The sequence below is a fragment of the Podarcis bocagei genome (genome assembly GCF_964188305.1).
Source record: "Podarcis bocagei genome assembly, chromosome: 1".
Lineage (NCBI taxonomy): Eukaryota > Metazoa > Chordata > Lepidosauria > Squamata > Lacertidae > Podarcis > Podarcis bocagei.
In genome coordinates, this window is record NC_138125.1 from 138,196,770 (window position 1) to 138,216,265 (window position 19,496).

General features: G+C 44.6%; 1 protein-coding gene across 12 annotated transcripts in view; it reads left to right on the plus strand.

Annotated features, from left to right (window-relative positions):
- Window positions 1-1,757: 1,757 nt before the first annotated feature.
- Window positions 1,758-19,496, plus strand: part of LRRFIP1 (LRR binding FLII interacting protein 1) — a 112,657-nt gene continuing 94,918 nt past the window's right edge. For all 12 annotated transcript variants that reach the window (XM_081200732.1, XM_081200729.1, XM_081200733.1 and 9 more), the window contains exon 1: window positions 1,758-1,979. In XM_081200732.1, the coding sequence (XP_081056858.1) occupies window positions 1,761-1,979 (219 nt within the window). In that variant the 5' untranslated portion in view covers window positions 1,758-1,760. The remainder of the gene's footprint in view (window positions 1,980-19,496) is intronic.

The window sequence follows — 19,496 nt, forward strand, 5'->3', positions numbered from 1 at the left end:
GAGCAGATAGCTTATGAGTAACTTTGATTCTGTTTGTTCAGACCTCAAACTATGCAATGGTTTTTTCTCCCTTTAAACATAGTAAGCAAGGTTAGGGCGATTGTATTATCACCACTTATTGTTGTTATGAATGGTTATTTTCATACACCTGAGTTTTGCAGAGAAATATCACAGATTTTTTCTTTTTCTTGCTTTCATGGCCTTTTGGCCCCCCTGTTTACATTGTCCCCTCCATGTATTTTATATATTTCACACAGAGAGAATCATATAATCTTAGAGTTGGAAGGTACCCCAAGGATTATCTAGTCCAACCTCCTGCAATGCAGGAATCTTGGCCAAAGCATTCATGACAGATGGCCATCCAACCTCTGGTTAGAAACCTCCAAGGAAGGAGAGTCCACCACCTCCCAAGGGAGACCATTCCACTGTTGATCAGCAATTACTGTCAGAAAGTTCTCTCTGGTGTTTAGTTGAAATCTTCTTTCTTGTAACTTGAATCCACTTGTTTGAGTCCTTTCCTGCAGAGCAGGAGAAAACAAGCTTGCTCCATCTTCCACGTGACAGCCCTTGAGATCTTTGGAAGATGACTTGTTTACTTGTTGGGGATAACGCTCCATGAATCTGCTGAAGTGAGATTTATGTTTATGCAGTAGAGTCTACATTAAATCTGGGTCTTGTAGGTGCTACAAAATATATGGTTGTTATTTCTTGGTATGTCTTCTTTTTGTATCACTCACAGTTAACAGAAATGGAACATCAGACAGCTGTTTTTGCAATTACATACAAACAGTGTGATGAAACATGTAAATGTAAGTTCCACTGAAATTAATCTGGCTTCCAAATAAATGGGTTTAAAACTGGACTGAGAAATAATTAATGGATGCAGCCAAGTGCATACAGCAATTGCCATAAATAGGCTTCTGGGCAAAGAAGTGTTGAGCTCAACTGTCAAGGGATATTGTGATTTCTGTGCATGTTGCCTTGGGGCTGAAAAAAGGCCAGAAGCATTCATTACTCTTATAATCTATTGCATACTATATTATTTATGAAAGTAGGTTTCCAGCAGTAAAGTTTCCTGATCTTTTTTGTGGCTTCCCTTTCTAAAATGAATTGATTTATTTAACACCCCACTTGGGTCAACAAACTTTGTTCATGCCCTGGCATGACTCCTGGGCTGATTGTGCCAAACTATTTAGTGGTTCTGTGATAGAGGCAAATGTTTTCTTAGAACAAGGTTAAACATTTTTGCCTGTAATCAGAGATATTTTTGGATTTCAGCTTCCAAACCTTTTATGGAGGCAAAACTAAGAAGTGTGTGTGGTGGTGGTGGGGATATTTTGAAGTATTCAGTGGCCTGAAATAAATGTCTAAGAAGCATATTCTAAAGATTTCAGCATACTAGGCACAAGCGGGACTCTTATCTGTTCATACTTCTAATAATTTATTAGGAATTTTCGAGTGCCGGACTGCTGAGGGAGCTCTTTTTAGGATCTGTTTTACAGAGGGGTCTTCCTTTCTGTTCTCTTGACATTCCCGGGCGGGGTCCGGTTCCTGAGGGGGGGGGCGCGGGGGCTTCCCTGGGGCTTGAGTGGGGGTCGGGGGGGGCGCCCCCTTTCGGAGGGCTTTCGCCAGGCGAGGCGGCCTTGGGCTCCTCCCTCCCGCCCGCCCCGCAAGGTGAGCGCCGCTCTCGCGCTCGGCCCCGCCCCCTGCGGAGAGCCGTCGGCCAGGCCCCGCCCCCGCCCGCCCGCCCCCCTGCGCGCATGCGCGGCCTGCCCCAGCCGCCTTCTTCTTCTCCTCACGCCGGAGGCGCCTGCCAGGAGCGGCGTCGAGAGGGAGGCAGGCAGGCAGGCCGCGCCATGGAGCTGGTCGGGGCGCAGCAGCCGCAGCAGGCGGCGGGCCCGGCCGGGAGGAAGAGGCAGCCCAACCGCGAGAGGCCCGCCGCGGCCGAGGACGACGCCCTCAACCAGATCGCCCGCGAGGTGAGCAGCGGGCGGGGGGGGCGCGGCCTCCCGGAGGCGCCTCTTGCTTCTTTCCGCTCTTCTTCCTCCTCCTCCTCCCCGGGCGGGGGGGGCGGGGGCTGTCACCTCGGCCCCGCCCCTTTCACGTGGGAGCTGTCAGGTGCCGCTGCCGCCCCCCCCATTTCTCCTCTCCCCTCCCTCCCTCCCATCAACTTCCGGGAGGCCGTGGGGGGCGGGGCGGGGGGAGGGGTCCAGCCCATTTGCCACCACGGCAGAAGAAGGGTTAATAAGCTCATTCATATCCCCTTAATGTGTCTTCCCCCCCACATTTAAAATGTTCAATAAAGTTTGTAAACACAAAGTATTGTCTTCCAAGACAAAACCGTTTATCATAATGGCAGGTTTAAATGAAAGGCAGCAGGCTCCCGTGTCTGGACCCATGACTGTGCGTGGCTGGTGTACACACAAACATTTCTATATTTTGTTTTATCTTGAGTGCTGCATTTATACTGCACCTTTTCCCTTTCACGCAGCTCAAGGGGTCATGCCTGGTTCTTCACTCCCCTCTGCGCAAGCAATTCCCACAGCAGCCCTGTGAGGCAGGTTGGGCCTGAGAGGCAGCGCCTTGCCCCACGGTCACCCAGGGAGCTCCAAGACCAAGATTTGAACCCTGGTCTTTCTCCTGCACTCCAGCCACTACGCCACCCTGGCACTCTGATTTGATTAGGATAGTCACCAACCATTCTTCTTGTAGTTTATTTATCTATTTATTGCAATTAGATCTCACATTTTCTCCAAAAAGATGAAGGAAGGCTTAACTTTTTATGTATGTGGGTTCTGTGTGTTGCTTCTAATGTTCCATGGCCTCTGGAACCTGCTACTTATTTACCTTTCCCTCTTTCTCTCTGTACCTTTTGGTATTATAATAGTTGATCTGCCAACTGGTTATAAGGCTTTATAGTTCCCATAAAGGAAGCTGTAGCCCAGAAACACCACTGCAAACATGTTGGTCTTTAAAACATGTTTCATATACCTATAAATTCTTTCTCTCATGGGCTTATATTGGTTCCTCTAACTTAAGGTGTTAAAGATCAGGAAAGAGGTGAGAGCTTCTGAAGTATTGTTTTGGCTGTTACTTCTTTAACAGAAGTTTGATCTTTAGGAGGTGATCTTGTTCTGCACTGTGAGCTTTGCTCACTCTTTTCTGTACTGTTCTGCAGCAACAACTTTTTTGGTGAGATAAGTAACCTTAGGAGGGAAGTGGAAGATGAGGAAGTTGATATCTGTACTGACTCTGGTGAGATGCTTGTCCTTTTTAAAATCGCAAGTACCAAGCCCTCCTGATCAGGAGGGCCGGTTCACAGTCCTGCAGATGCCGCGGTGGGCTGGAGTGCGCGCACACGCACGCATGTGCAAACGCTATTTCTGGCGCGGAGGAGGCGTGCGCAGCTTTCCATTGGCTGCAGGAGCTTCCTGCAGCCAATGGGAAGCTGGCCAGTGTTGGGGAAGGCGGTCCCCACTCTGCCGGTTTGGCGCGGCGCACGGGAGCCGACTAAGTGGGCGGCAGGGGTCCATGGGCCGGTTAAACGACCCCCATGGGCTGCTTGTGGCCCATGGGCCTTAGGTTGCTGATCCCTGGTGGTCTCCCTCCTCCCCACCCCTTTGTACATACTGTTGCTGTGTGAAGGAGAAAAGGAGAGAGAACTTCCTTTTCTGACATGTTCCCAAAGATGGTTAAACCCATATCCTTTTAACAGACTGCCCTACTGTACTGACAGGCCAGCTTGATTTTTGTGTCTCCATCTTTTGAGCAACATTGTAACATTACAAAATGCATTGTTACAACATGTAACAATACAGGCAGGAAAGCGATCCTTTGTAACTGTTGCGTGCCACTGCCTGTAACTTTTATGTTCTTGTGAAACTCTTTAGACTTGAGTTTATGTTCAGACTGTAGTTTTAGGATATAGGAATTTTGTTAAGGAAGGGCAAATGATTTCCCAGTTACAATGGATTTTGTTAGTAAGATGTGTTGAGGGTATGTTGGTGAAAACTATGGAAACAAAGCAGCTTTTGTGTATCTAGATAGTTTATTCATTATTCAATCTGACTTGTATATTTGAAAGTTTAAAGGTAGGGCATATGGCTATGTTACAGATTTAACCTGTGTATGCTCCTATTTTTATATTGTTGAATTATGTGCTTTAGTTTGCCTGCAAATCTGGATCAAACATTGATTTTGCATATTGGTTTGTAGAAAATCTATACTTCATTCAATGCATAGCTTTCTAGATTTGGACAAAATAGCAGTCTGTTGTTTGATAGAAGGCACAAATGAAAGCTCCATATATGTGGAGAAAAAGGGAGTGTAAAGGCTGCTTGTAATATAAAATAAACAACAATGGCTTCTCTGACTACAGCCAGTGAAGCCTTATTTCTATGATACTGAGCAGGTTTGGATAATGTACAAATGCTCCATAAAGGTGAAAATACGTGCTTTAAAAACCCTGGCATGTCATGTAACAGGTGATTGATTCAGGGCACACAGTTAGATCTCTCCCCACCACCACTTGTGGCTGTACTCCCTTGAGAGAGTTTCCAGTTTCCATCTATCTTGAGCAAGTGTAATAGTAGCTGTAGCAAAGCAGGGATGAGCTGAATGCATTGTTCCCAAGCTTAGTTGCTGTCTGTCGGAAAGTGAAAGTTCAGATAGTACTAACGCAGTGTAACATGTAGACATGATCTCAAATAATTAAAAATTCTCACCATTCAAAATGACCAAGTAGTAGATAGGTAGCCGTGTTGGTCTGCCATAGTCAAAATGAAAAATTTTTTTCCAGTAGCACCTTAAAGACCAACTAAGTTAGTTCTTGGTATGAGCTTTCGTGTGCATGCACACTTCTTCAGATAAGTGTGCATGCACACGAAAGCTCATACCAAGAACTAACTTAGTTGGTCTTTAAGGTGCTACTGGAAATTTTTTTTTTTTTTCAAAATGACCAAAATATTTATAACTCATCTTTTAACAAATAGTATCCAGAACAGCTAACAAAAAAGCTCAAAACAATAAAATGCATTAGTACAGAACTTAAAACAACAATGAAATAGTAATCTAAAAGATTTTCTATATTGCCTCTTTCTTGAAATGCTCATCCAAAAAAGCCTGATTTAACTTGCTACTGAAAGGAACTATTTCCTAGTAAGCATACCATATGAATCTTATCCTGAAAAACCTATGTTAGGAACAGAGGATGCTACCTTATGCTGAGTTAGACAACTGTCCCATCTGGCTCAGTATTGCCTACACAAACTGGCAGTAGCTTCCCAGGGTTTCTGGCAGGGTTCTATCCCAGCCTTTCCCAAAGGTGCCATGAGTTGAACCTGACCTTGTGCATGCAAAGCAGCTGTTCTACCGCTGAGCGATGGCCCTTCCTCAAACTTGTAAGCTGTCTGAACAGTTCTGATAATGCTAAATCTTCCCCAACATTGTGCACATGAGATGTTTTAGAATACACCTCCCATCAGCCTCAGCTAGCATGGCCATTGGTTAAGGATGAAGGGAATTGTAGTCCACAACATCTGGAGGGTACCGTGGGGGCTTAGTGCTATGTGAAATGGCCTTGCATTTGTGCCTTGCCCCTGCTCTCATCTCTCCTCTGGCACAGCTGTGAGAAGGAAAGTGGAAACCCGCATTTTCAAGTACCTATAGAGTTTGTTAAATCAAAACTGGAAAGAAATGAAGTTAGTTTTAACAACTGTTTGTCTGAACAAGCAGAGTTCAAACCATGTTCTATGATCCTGGCTTGTTAGGATAAACTATAATTAAAACTAATCAAATTGATTAAAAGTTAAAACAATGCTCTGCAGCTGGTTGGAAACAGAAGTAGATGCTTTCTGTACTCTTCTTTGCGGCTGGAGGGAGGGGGCAGGATTGTGGCTTGGTACTGCATCTGAACCAGGCCACAGCTGAGCTGTATAGCAGCTTATGTATGTTAAGCCAGTTTGTGTAGACTGCAGACAAATGACTGCATTCGGATATAAAGCTAAACCATGGCATGTTTAGATCAACTCTTGTTTTGTTCATGTGCATGAACTGAATTATGTTTTGTTTGGTCAACAAACCATAATCTAAAACCATTGTTTGAACTTGGCTTGTGAATCTGCTTGAGCTAACTGTAGTTTATTTTTTATGGTTTGGCATCCTGACTTAATCTAGTGTGCTCCATTGCTCAATTCTTACTTCCTGCCTGACTGCAGAGACATGAGGGGAAATTACCTCAAAAGCAAAACAGCTCACATGGCAAGGACTAGTCATGCTTTCACAGACCTCAAGCCTGCCCCACTTTGCCTTGCAAAAGACTCCTATCCCTACTCACCTCCTCAGTGAGAAGGTTTCCTTACCCATTTTGGCTGGCATTTGGAAAATATTAAAGGGAGTGTCTGCCCTCTTATCCATATCTCACAATGGGTATATGTTAAAGAACTACTTGCTCAGTCCTCACTGGGCTGTTTTTGGTGAATTTTTCTTTTACTCCTTCAGGGTTTTTGTGTGTGTTTCTTTGTATTTCTGCAAATCTTGAGGTTTTTCCAAGCCTTCTCTCTGGCTCTGTAAGGATAGGCAGCCATTAAACCAATCAGTTCACATTAGGATATGTGATGCCAACAGATTTTCTTGCACAGTATGATCCAAAAATGTCTCCCAAACACAGCCCCTCTAGCCTGTGTCCTTACACCCCCTATTCAATTCTATATCCTGAATAATCAAGTTATTGCTTAACACCTATTCTTCTGCTTGGCCAGGACTAACAATTTAGTAGTATACAGGGTGCCCCAAAAGTAGGTATACAATGCATACATACCTATTCTTATTTACTGATATTGTGACTTCCTAATGAAACATGGAAGGTCATGAGCCTATCAATAGTATTTTCTTTGCTTTATAGAAATGCTTGATACCCCACTGCTCATACTCAAAGGCCAGAGCAGAAGCATAAGAAACCAAGCTTTTGTATGAATATGAAGAATAATTTCTAATAGACCTTGGTTAACCAAGCTCTTTAGTACATACATAATATACAGGGCCATAAGTATGATTACTGGAAGATCTTGATCCAGTGTCCTATTTTTAATCTAATTTACTATTGTGTGATGTTTGTAGCAGTACATCCTTTATACTGAAATGTGCAACTGACTGTTTTCTTTAACCAAAGTGGCTCATGGGGTTGCACAAGGGCCCTCCCCCTTTCTAGGTTTGCCTCCAGAACTAACTGCTTTGTAACATCTGAAGTGTTTATGTGAACAATTTCCCATTCTTCCAGTTGTTTATATACCACTATTTAAATGCTTGATGGAGGCCAATAAATGTCAGGTAGTTTATTTGTTTCTGAGCTTGGTATGTCTTGCCTCTACAGGATGTGAGAGCAGTTTTTAAAAGGAAATCAGTGTGAACAAATAAAAGGAAACTGTACAAATTACTCATGTTGCATAAAGTCAAGTTCCTACACAATACTAAGAAATTGCACTTAGTGCGGGAATTATACTTTTTTAAAAATATGTTTTTATTAAAGATTTATTGGTTTACAAAAGTATACGCAGTGTTTCTTTTTTTAAGTTACATTTTCTACAGATCAGTTTCATTTGTTGAGACATTAGTGGTACATTAGGAAGAAAAGGGGGAAAGAGGTGGAGGGGGGGAATGGTGAGTGGGGTGGGGGGCAATGCTTCTATGTGTGGGGTTTTGTGTCAGCATCACTTGTGTGGGTTTTCTTTACTATTCGCTCGTATTCCTTTGGTGGTGAGAGAAGTTGGGGTTGGCCTAGGGTGTGGTTGGTTGCCTTTGATTGGCTGTAGTGAAACTTGTTTTCATGTGTGTGTGTGTGTGTGTGTGTGTGTGTGTGTGTGTGTGTGCTTGGATCAGGTTAGCCAGATTGATTCAAATGCTATTGTTAATCAGGCTGCCGATAATAGGAAAAAATACTTCTCAACCTTTTGACTAAGACCAAGTGTGGAAAAGAAGTATTAAAAAACCTACCAGCTGTTGTTTGGAACTAACAGCCAGTGAGCGTGTGAATGACTTGTGGGCCATAGTAATAAATAAGTTTCTTTTTCTTTTGGGCAGGGCTATGTCTCTTCCTCCAAGGCTTTTATTAGTAATATATACAGTTATGCATTTATATTGTTGCCTAATCTCTCCATCTCCACCCTTGCCACAATATCATGCGCCATCACGGAAGGGATATGTTACACTTTTTGAGGCTTGGTTCATTCTCTTACTATGCACAAAACACATCTGTTCTGCATGGAAGTGTGGGTGCAGTGCAGTTAAGTAATATCGTTTTCAGCATTCTCTTCTTTGCTTACTTAAGACCACATTCTGCCTGTTGAATGGATACAGTAAGCCGTAGGTGCTGGAGAAGTAAAAGTTGTTGTCTTTGTCTTCAAATATTGTTTACTCCTGGGATGCTGGTAATGATGGTGGTGCTGTTGTTGCTGTTTATAAAATGCTCTTCCTCCTGAAGAAGCTCAGGGCAGCAAACACATCCAGAATAATAGGATTTAGGGCTGAATTATAGACCTGCTGGTATAAGGCTGTATGTAAATTTATAAAATAATAAAATAATAATGTTCCCAAAGCTCTCAGATAGGCCTGGTTTACCCAAGCACGAGTTGGTAGAATGGATTGCACAACTTCTGAGACTGCAGGTGGCGCTGAGCCTCTTGGGCTTGCCGCTCGGAAGGTCGGCAGTTCGAGTCTGTGCGATGGGGTGAGCTCCCATTGCTTTGTCCCAGCTTCTGCCAACCTAGCAGTTCAAAAGCACGACAGTGCAAGTAGATAAATAGGTACCGCTGTGGCGGGAAGGTAAACGGCATATCTGTGCACTCTGGCTTCTATCACAGTGTCCTGTTGTGCCGGAAGCGGTTTAGTCATGCTGGCCACATGACCCAGAAAGCTGTCTGTGGACAAATGCCAGCTCCCTCAGCCTGAAAGTGGAGATGAGCCCCATAGTCGCCTTTGACTGGACTTCTCCATCCAGGGGTCCTTTACCTTTTTACCTTCAGGTGGTGGGTCATATTTTGAATGCTTCCTCTAGTTAAATATTCTTTGCAAATTTTCTAGCTACAATGTAGGCAGAAACTCAGTTCTAGAAACTTTCTTCATGATGTGATTTTTCTTCCTTGGTGGTTCATATATTTTCACCAGTGGTATTCTACCTGTAGGCTGAAGTGGCATTGTCCATTCTGCCATCTCATCCCACTGCTAATAATAATAATAATAATAATAATAATAATAATAATAATAATTTATTACTTATACTCCACCTATCTGGCCGGGTCTCCCCAGCCACTCTGGGCGGCTCCCAACAGAATATTAGTAAGGTAAGGGGACCCCTGACCATTAGGTCCAGTCCGACCTAGGTGGCCGACTCTGGGGTTGCAGCGCTCATCTCGCTTTATTGGCCAAGGGAGCCGGCATACAGCTTCCGGGTCATGTGGCCAGCATGACTAAGCCGCTTCTGGTGAACCAGAGCAGCGCACGGAAATGCTGTTTACCTTCCCGCCAGAGCGGTACCTATTTATCTACTTGCACTTAAACCACAGAGCCTAGGACTTGCCAATCAGAAGGTCGGTGGTTTGAATCCCCGCGACGGGGTTAGCTGCCATTGCTCGGTCCCAGCTCCTGCCAACAGAATATTAAAAACACGATAAAACATGAAACATTCCCTAAATAGGGCTGCTTTCAGATGTCTTCTAAAAGTCAGATAGTTGTTTATTTCCTTGACATTTGATTGGAGGGCATTCCACAGGGCGGGCGCTACTACCGAGAAGGCCCTCTGCCTGGTTCCCTGTAACCTCACTTCTTGCAGTGAGGGAACTACCAGAAGACCCTCGGAGCTGGACCTCAGTGTCTGGGCTCAACGATGGGGGTGGAGATGTTCCTTCAAGTATACTGGGCCAAGGCCATTTAGGGCTTTAAAGGTCAGCACCAACACTTTGAATTATGCTTGGAAACGTACTGGGAGCCAATGTAGGTCTTTCAGGACCGGTTTTATATGGTCTCGGCGGCCGCTCCCAGTCACCAGTCTAGCTGCCGCATTCTGGATTAGTTGTAGTTTCCTGGTCACCTTCAAAGGTAGCCCCACGTAGTGTGCATTGCAGTAGTTCAAGCGGGAGATAACTAGAGCATTCACCACTCTGGCGAGACAGTCTGCGGGCAGGGAGGGTCTCAGCCTGCGTACCAGATGGAGCTGGTAGACAGCTGCCCTGAACACAGAATTGACCTGTGCCTCCATGGACAATTGTGAGTCCAAAATGACTCCCAGGCTATGCACCTGGTCCTTCAGAGGCACAGTTACCCCATTCAGGACCAGGGAGTCCTCCACACCTACCTGTCCCACCCCCCCAAAACAGTACTTCTGACTTGTCAGGATTCAACCTCAATCTGTTAGCCACCATCCAATCTGTTAGCTGCGATATGTAGACTTGACCTTACTGTTTCAGCATTCTGTACTTAAAAGCTTGGGCTTTACATCCTTCTGCAATAAGGATTATGAGTCTCTTGTTCAACCACTCTGTGCCAGAGTGTGCCACTCTGAAAATATATTCTTAGCTACTGTCCTCAGGTCCTGTCTGAACATCTTTGTTATACACAATTAACCTTGTCTTTCATGCTCTCTATGCTTTATGCAGACATCTGGCCATGCCTGGGGGGCATGCAACAGCTCTTTTTTGATATGACTTGTAAGATGTCCAATGTTATACTAAAGTGGCAGTTTTTTGTATTATACTTGGCTGATTAAAGCTGTGCTGTACCCCAAGCGGCATGCAACAAATACATTACATTATAGGTGAATGCCGTGTTTAGGAAGATTAGTTTTGGAGTGTAAGATGATACATTTAACACCTGTCCAGAGGTTCAGTTTCAACAGGAACTGTTTTTGCTCCACAAATTTCATCTATTTCATAATGTGAATTGTCTAACTTAAACTTTTTGCCCTCAATTCCACAAAACTATTCCTAGAGTGTCAGAAAGAAAGAAAGAAAGAAAGAAAGAGTGCTTGTCTCTGCCAGAGGTAGAGCAGCAGCCTGACAAGCACAGTATATAATCTGTGCTAGATGGACATGGTAACAGAATCTTAAAATAGCTCTCTGAAATAGCAGCTGCTGTCTGTTTTCTCTTAAACTTCTTTTATGAGAATGGTGGCTACCGGCAACAGGACATTAAAGAGAATTTACCTAAAAGATAATGCTTAAGTCTTCAGTCCTTTTTATCACAAATGCTAAAAACTGGGTCAGAGAGAGAATGAATACCGTTGGCATTCTGACTTGGGCCATTCATAGTTGTTGCTTCATGTGAAACCGAAATGGACTAAAGAAGTCCCTCTGGCATGAATATCTGGCTTTGGTAATGGCATAATCGGACATAGACAGATACACCCAGATTTGTTTCTGGGCCACTTGATTATGATGCTTTCATTCATTCATTAATTTTCCTAAAACATATTGTGTGTGTAAAAGTAACCCTAATTCGGATGCATTTCCCACTCAAATGTTCTCGCTTAGGATGCTGATTGAGATATTTTGACAGGCCAGCTCTCAATAACTTTTCTTGCTTCTCCTACTGAAATACCGGCAACAGTTTCAATAAAGATACTGCTGCTGTACACTATAGCTATTGGGATGTAAACCAGAAAAAGATGTATTGGGTTTCTTCCTTTTGCTAAAGAGAAATTTAAGTGCTTTGTATACATATAAGGATAATTTTATTTTAAAACTTTCCTATTTTAAGTTCCCCGCCATTTGAAGAGGACTTTCAAACACTGGGGGTAATAATAATAATAATAATAATAATAATAATAATAATTTTATTATTTATACCCCTTCCATCTGGCTGGGTTTCCCCAGCCACTGTGGGCTGCTCCCAACCAAATATTAAAAACACAATACAGCATTAAACAGACTTCAGCACAGCTAGAAATATCAGACTCTGAAATTCCTGGGTATTTTAAAAATGTAGTTTCCTTATGATACCCTGACATAATGTTTGGAGTTCCAAATTAATTTTTGCATTCTTAGTATTTCATGTGCTTTACTGATAATCCAATGTTTGTGTGCATTGGGCCATAGTATAGCCTTTGAACCTTGTTGAGGTGAGACATAGAATCATAGAATCATAGAGTTGGAAGAGACCACAAGGGCCATCGAGTCCAACCCCCTGCCAAGCAGGAAACACCATCAGAGCACTCCTGACATATGGTTGTCAAGCCTCTGCTTAAAGACCTCCAAAATAGGAGACTCCACCACACTCCTTGGCAGCAAATTCCACTGTCGAACAGCTCTTACTGTCAGAAAGTTCTTCCTAATGTTTAGGTGGAATCTTCTTTCTTGTAGTTTGGATCCATTGCTCCGTGTCCGCTTCACTGGAGCAGCAGAAAACAACCTTTCTCCCTCCTCTATGTGACATCCTTTTATATATTTGAACATGGCTATCATATCACCCCTTAACCTCCTCTTCTCCAGGCTAAACATGCCCAGCTCCCTTAGCCGTTCCTCATAAGGCATCGTTTCCAGACCTTTGACCATTTTGGTTGCCCTCCTCTGGACACGTTCCAGTTTGTCAGTGTCCTTCTTGAACTGTGGTGCCCAGAACTGGACACAGTACTCCAGGTGAGGTCTGACCAGAGCAGAATACAGTGGCACTATTACTTCCCTTGATCTAGATGCTATACTCCTATTGATGAGGCCCAGAATTGCATTGGCTTTTTTAGCTGCCACGTCACACTGTTGGCTCATGTCAAGTTTGTGGTCAACCAAGACTCCTAGATCCTTTTCACATGTACTGCTCTCAAGCCAGGTGTCACCCATCTTGTATTTGTGCCTCTCATTTTTTTTGCCCAAGTGCAATACTTTACATTTCTCCCTGTTAAAATTCATCTTGTTTGTTTTGGCCCAGTTCTCTAATCTGTCAAGGTCGTTTTGAAGTGTGATCCTGTCCTCTGGGGTGTTAGCCACCTCTCCCAGTTTGGTGTCATCTGCAAATTTGATCAGGATGCCCTTGAGTCCATCATCCAAGTCGTTGATAAAGATGTTGAATAAGACCGGGCCCAAGACAGAACCCTGTGGCACCCCACTAGTCACTCTTCTCCAGGATGAAGAGGAACCATTGATGAGCACCCTTCTGGGAACATTCATTCCCAGAAATACTGAACAAGTTACCAGAAGCTATTAGAAGTTACTGAAAGTTACCAGAAGCTGCTGAAGTACTGGTTTGTTTACTGCAGATACAAGGTCAACACTAGGGCTGGGCGATATCTGGTTTTCAACATCATGATATATCACCAGCTAAACATCGCAAATATACCGATATATCACAGTGTCTGAAAAACTGAACTACTGGTATATATGGTGGGCATGAAGATTCTGCGTGCGGGTGGTAAAAGGAGCAGCCATGAGCATCCAGGAGAAGGAGCAGGCAGTCCTGGATGGGTGGGGGGTGGAGGCAGGGGCTTTGCGTCCCCAATTACTGCCCAAGGTGGGGCAGGTGCATGCCAGGCAACTGCAGCATCTCAGAGGGGTAGCACCACTACCTCTTTGAAGGGGTGATCCAGCAAGGGGGGGTGCTCAGTGCGTCTTTTCATGCAGGGAAGTGCTCTCACAAGTTCTTCTGCCACTTGCCCTCCCCCCACCCCCCAAAAATGGGGTTTGCCGAGATAGAGACGCTGTCCTGACATCTTCTCACATTCACACAGAGGCTCCAGTCACGTGGGACTTGCCTGTACGCTGCTCACCTGCCTGCCCGTTAAGTGCCAGGCGCTTCCAGTGCCGCCACCAGCCATGAATGTGAGGAGAGTGGCCAGCATCTCTGCCCAGCTGGAGGAAGCCACGGGCACTAGGGCTGCCAGCGCAGCATGGGGGCTTTCCAGTCCGGTTTGGAGGCAGGTGAGGGTGGGGCACAGAGAGTGCTGTTCAACTTCTGCACTCGCCCAGCCCTTGCCACAGGAGTCAGGCAGGGATCTCTGCAGGGGGGTGGCTGGTTCGCCCCCCCCATTGCGCGCCATGGGCAACAGCCCCCCTAGGGCATACAGGAGAAGGAGCAAGCAGTCTTGGATGTTTCTTGGGCTGAGATAAATCGCAGCGAAGTAGCTAGAGCAGGGAGAGGAACTGCGCACAGGGACTGGACTGCTCAAATTGCTGGCAGTTATACTGCCCCCTGGTGTTTTGAACGATATATTGCAAGGTCAAATTTAATGACCTTTAATTTAATGTAGACTTCATGCTGGGAATTAATGATATAGCGATAAATCACATAGACCTAGTCAATACTGTGAGAACTGTTCCCACACATGCACAGCTTCTAGACTGAACTGAGAGATTGTTTAGTCTGAACTCAACTCTTGAACTGTAAGGATGTGATCAGGAGAGGGGAGGCCTTGCAGCTATCTAGGGCAAGGCCTGCAACCTTTTAAGTGTACACCAGTCAGGGTACTGATAGAAGCTTGTTTTCCTGTATAGTTCTGTAACTGTTATGCTCAAACCAACAGTAAATGAATTTCTGTATGTTCTGGATTGTTTCCTGTGATTGATTACTCCATGCCTGACTTGGAACTCCTACACAATGAAGACTGTGTGTGTTTACTCTGCTAATTAGGTGTCTGGTAGCTGGAAAGGTGCTGGACCATAGCTGTCAACTTACAGATTTGAAAATAAGGGACCAGCAGCCTTGAAAATAAGGGACCAGCAGCCAAAATAAGGGACCTGCAGCCTCACCTGTTCCAGGCACTCCAGTCTTCCTGTCCTCCTGCAGTCTGGTCAAACTCATTCTGGTAGCTTTGAGAACACTGTCCAACCAACTTTGTAACCAGAGGTTCAACTGAATAGAATCTGAATCACATGCACCACAAGGCCTATGCAGCCTCAACTTAAGATGGCTCCCTGTTAGAATGATGACGGTTTAGAAACTAAGTGGTTTAAAGCAGTAATGTTGAAGTTAAAAGAAAAGAAAGGTTAAAAACTAAATGAAATTAAGGGAGAGGACTTGCTGAATAAATAATTCGAAATTGGAATACAGAAAGGGGAGGTAGGAGGAGGTCAGCGAAGTAAGGTGTAAGAAAATAAGGGTTTGAAATTATACTTGTTTTTTGTTTGTGTTTTGTTTGTTTTCTTTATATAATTTCTGAAACTTCAATAAATATCTATTAAAAAAAACAAAAAACTTAAGATGGTTCCCCGGCCTGGCTTTGCACTGCAAAGTTTGCAGCAGCACGTGCAACAAAATGGCGTCCAGCATTCAAAAAAAAACCCCAGCTTGCATTAACTAGCCACACACAAGGCATGCAAGCTCCACCCCCCAGTCGTTCTTAGACTTCTTATTGGGTGAGCAACACAGCCAAGCAACACAGTTGGCGCCTCCTTCCTCCCTGGCCGGCAGGGAGGGAGGGAGGGAGGGAGAGGAGCTGCTTCCTTTGAAATTTAAGGGACATCATTTAAGGGACATCCATCAATAAGGGACAGCAGCGGGACATGGCGCTGGAATAAGGGACTCTCCCTTCAAATAAGGGACACTTGACAGCTATGTGCTGGACCCAAAGAAAGGAGTTTTTGGTTGAAAAAAAACTCTTAACAGGTGGTTTGGCTGCAAGCACAAACCCCAACAAGCCTGGAGGTGATGTATAGCTATATCTTCCAGTAACTTAAAAAACAGGCATTTAAAGTAAGTTTTTTGAGTGTATGGTTAGATTTAAATGATTTTATCTTAAATGTATCTTTTTAACCTTACTACATACCACTTAAAGTCTATGACATCAAGTGGGGCTGGATGATACTTCTATTTATTGTCCCAATAAATAAACTGGTATGGTGTTCACATCACGCTACCGGTTCCAGACTTTTTGAGCTGCTGATAGAGTGCAGCTCCCAAGCCACCACAATGTATTGGCAACTCAAATTGCCTTTGCCCAAGTGGGTGGGCTGCACCTTTTCTCTTGGGACGGTTGGTTGCTCCAGGAGGTAAGATGGAGCTGGCCCATTCAGGCAAAGGCAGACAGATGTCCAGAGCTTGAGAACATGCTTCTCACACTCCATGTGCTTGGTTGTCACCAGCTTGCCTTCATTGGGGTGGGGGGGGCTGCGTCTTTCCTCCCAGAGTGACCAACCACCCCAAGAGCAAAGAGAGGCAGCTCATCCGTTTGGGCGAAGACAGGCGGACACCTTTGAGGGAGCCCCAATGCCTCTTCAGCTCACATGCGTCCAGGTCAGCTCATGTGTAAGCCCGAGGGACATCACAGGCTGAGCGGTTCAAGAAAGCCCCGATGCCCCTCTCTTGGCTCAGTCACCATGTAAGGCTGAGCAATCAGCTGCTTCTTCTTCTCCTAAGATGTGGAGGAAGAAACAGCTGAAATACATACCAGGCATCAAGATATTGTGGTGTTTAGCTGCTGATATACCATGATGTTGAAAACTAGATATTGCCCAGCCCTAGTGTAAAGCAGCATATAAATGGTTTAAATAAACAAATGAACTTGTCTGGGCCCACCTTTAAAACTATTTGGATCAAGCATGTAATCCTTGGACCTCATCCAGTCCATTATACTGTATTATTTATAAAACTATATCTGCACCACTTTTTCTTCTCAAAACTTCCACGACTTTTGTTTAGACTTTGTCATCTCAACTGCTTCATTGCCCCCTGCTCCCTAGTAAACCAAGAGGCTAGAAGGACTTTTTCCATGGGAAAGGGAGCTTAGGTCTGATTGTGTTTACCACACAATACACCTGTGCATCCCACAGAGTGACCAGGACTTCACCATGAGAGTCCGCATGCCAGCGGGAAATTTCCCAAGGGCTCTTGATTTGATATATACAAGGTGTGACGGGAAAGTAGAGTGAATCACCCCTGTATGTGATAATGGGAACTGCCGGATTCGCGGAGACACGTTCATCCATATCTCAGCTAACATATGCGCACATGTCTTGGCATTTGTTGACAGGCCTACGTTCATGCAGTAGCGTTTAGTAGCTGTTAATAGTGCAGTGTGTTGTGATTGAAAATGGAGCAGAGAGTCAATATGAAATTCTGTTTCAAATTGGGTAAATTGGCATCGGAAATCCATGAAATGCTCACAACTGTGTACGGAGATGAAGCTGTAACTCAAAAGACAGTGTGTGAGTGGGTTAAGTGTTTCCGTGAAGGGCAGCAAACCATTGAAGATGACCCTTGAAATCGTTACCGAGTTGAAATTGTTACCCTCCATATTCTCCCAATCAGGCCCCACCGGATTTCTTTCTTTTTCCAAAACTGAAATCTGCACTGAAAGGGTACAGTTTTCCCAACATTTCACTCATCCAAGCTGCTGTGAAGAGGGAACTTAAAGCCATATGAAAAGAGGACTTATCCAGAAGTTTCCAACAGTTCTACAAATGTTGTCAATGGTGCATTATATCAGAGGGGGCCTACTTTGAAGGCCTGTAGGGTTGTATGTTAAAATATTTCTCGCTGTCCATTTTCTTTGATCATTCACTGAACTTTCTGGTCATACCTTGTATATTTGCATCCCATCTCTCCAGTAGTGTTGAGCTCAAAATGGCTTGCATGAACATTAAAAATTAGCAGCAGCAACAACAACAACAATTTATTATTTATACCCCGCCCATCTGGCTGAGTTTCCCCAGCCACTCTGGGTGGCTCCCAATCAAATGTTAAAAACAGTACAGCATTAAATATTAAAAACTTCCCTAGGGTGGGCACCACTACCGAGAAGGCCCTCTGTCTGGTTCCCTGTAACCTCACTTCTCATAATGAGGGAACCACCAGAAGGCCCTCGGTGCTGGACCTCAGCGTCCGGGCTGAACGATGGGGGTGGAGACGCTCCTTCAGGTATACAGGACCGAGGCCATTTAGGGCTTTAAAGGTCAGCACCAACACTTTGAATTGTGCTCGGAAACGTACTGGGAGCAAGCATTAGAATCACTATACAGTAATCATATCATAAACACAAGAGTATAGAAATTAGGCAAAAAACAAACACATATTCATCAAAACAATTACTGCAATTCAGTGCAAACTCCCAATGATTCAAAATATCAGAATTCCTGAGCACCAACCTTATGCCTCTATGGGATGAGCTTCTTTACTCAGTGCAGCAGTATACTGCTAGCAGCAATATATTTTATAGTGTTTAGTCTCAACTTCTTTTTCATCCTCAGAGAAGTCGATCACTTCTGTGTGCAGCCGGTTCTAGAGGATTGTCTATGATGAGTTTTCTCCATGTGGGCTATTTAAGGTAACTTCATTCCACATGGGTTTATTCTTTCCTTGCAGGAACATGAGTCCCAGATAAAGAGCCACAATGCAAGAGCCATTGAGCTCTTGCCCTTTGGCTCACACCAAAAGGCTCACGTAGCATTTAAAGCTGCCTGGAGGGAAGAAGAACCCACAGCTCCCTGACTAGGGACTTATTGGGAAACCATCTGAACCCATCTGCTTCTTGGAGCAGATCATTCCAACAAGTCTACAACTCCTGCAACCTCTTTAACTAGTTAAAATTAAAAAGAAACATTAAATGCCGCTGTGCTGATTGTCCCATATCATGAGCCGTGTTTGGGCATTCTGCTTGTGTGTAAGCCCCACATGCAAGCAGGGAGAGCAGTGATAAATGCATCAAGCTACACACAGACCCATCAGCCTCCCAAGGCAAAGGTCTAAAATGGGGAGCCCCAGTTGTGTAGGCTTTAAAAACATATGGGAAGCCTCTGTGCATAGAAGGCTCCTCCGCTTCAAGCCATTTTTCACCCATGAGTTGGGTGGGTGATATAGGAGGTGGAGCATGACACATTCCTGCCCTCCCCGCCCCGTCCCTGCTTGCATGTTGGTCTTGCACATAAGCAGAATGCTGATCTAGTTTAAACGTCTAGTGAAGAAAGATACTGATGCTGTAGGACGTGTTGTCAAATGAAGAGCAGTTCTGCAGGGAATGTATTGCTTTGCTCTTCTCTTACCTGCACTGCTCAGTTGTTGCCGAGTTTGATTAAGGGAAGATGCCACTTTCAGCAATGTAGGGAATATCTCTTTCAATTCCCTCTCCCCTGGCTCTACTTACTGCATAGCTGAAGGTAGGCTTTTGGCTTGGCTGAAAGATTGCCTGAGATGGATCCATGAGTGAGTGCACATTCAGCTCTTGGGAGGCCGCTGCTTAGTACAGACATTCTTCCATGCTTGCCTCAGCCTGCATGCCGTGACTCTCAGGTGACCAACTGGAGAGGCCTTTTAGCTGCCAAGCGCAGAGCAGAAATGAGATGTAGGAAAATATCTGAAGCTGGATTCTCTTAAAACACGCACACTCTCTATATATAAATTGATCAAGAATCATGAGTGATCTAATATTGGAAGGAAAAGGGCTTTTTAAAAGGCTTCTTCTGCTGGTAGTCCACGAATGATAACCCAGCAGCTGGGTGAACAGCTGTTGATCCACAAGAAAATTCTGTCGGGGGCAGAGCTGAAGGTGAATGGGACCAGAGCCACCCCTCCGTTCTCTCTTTCTGAAT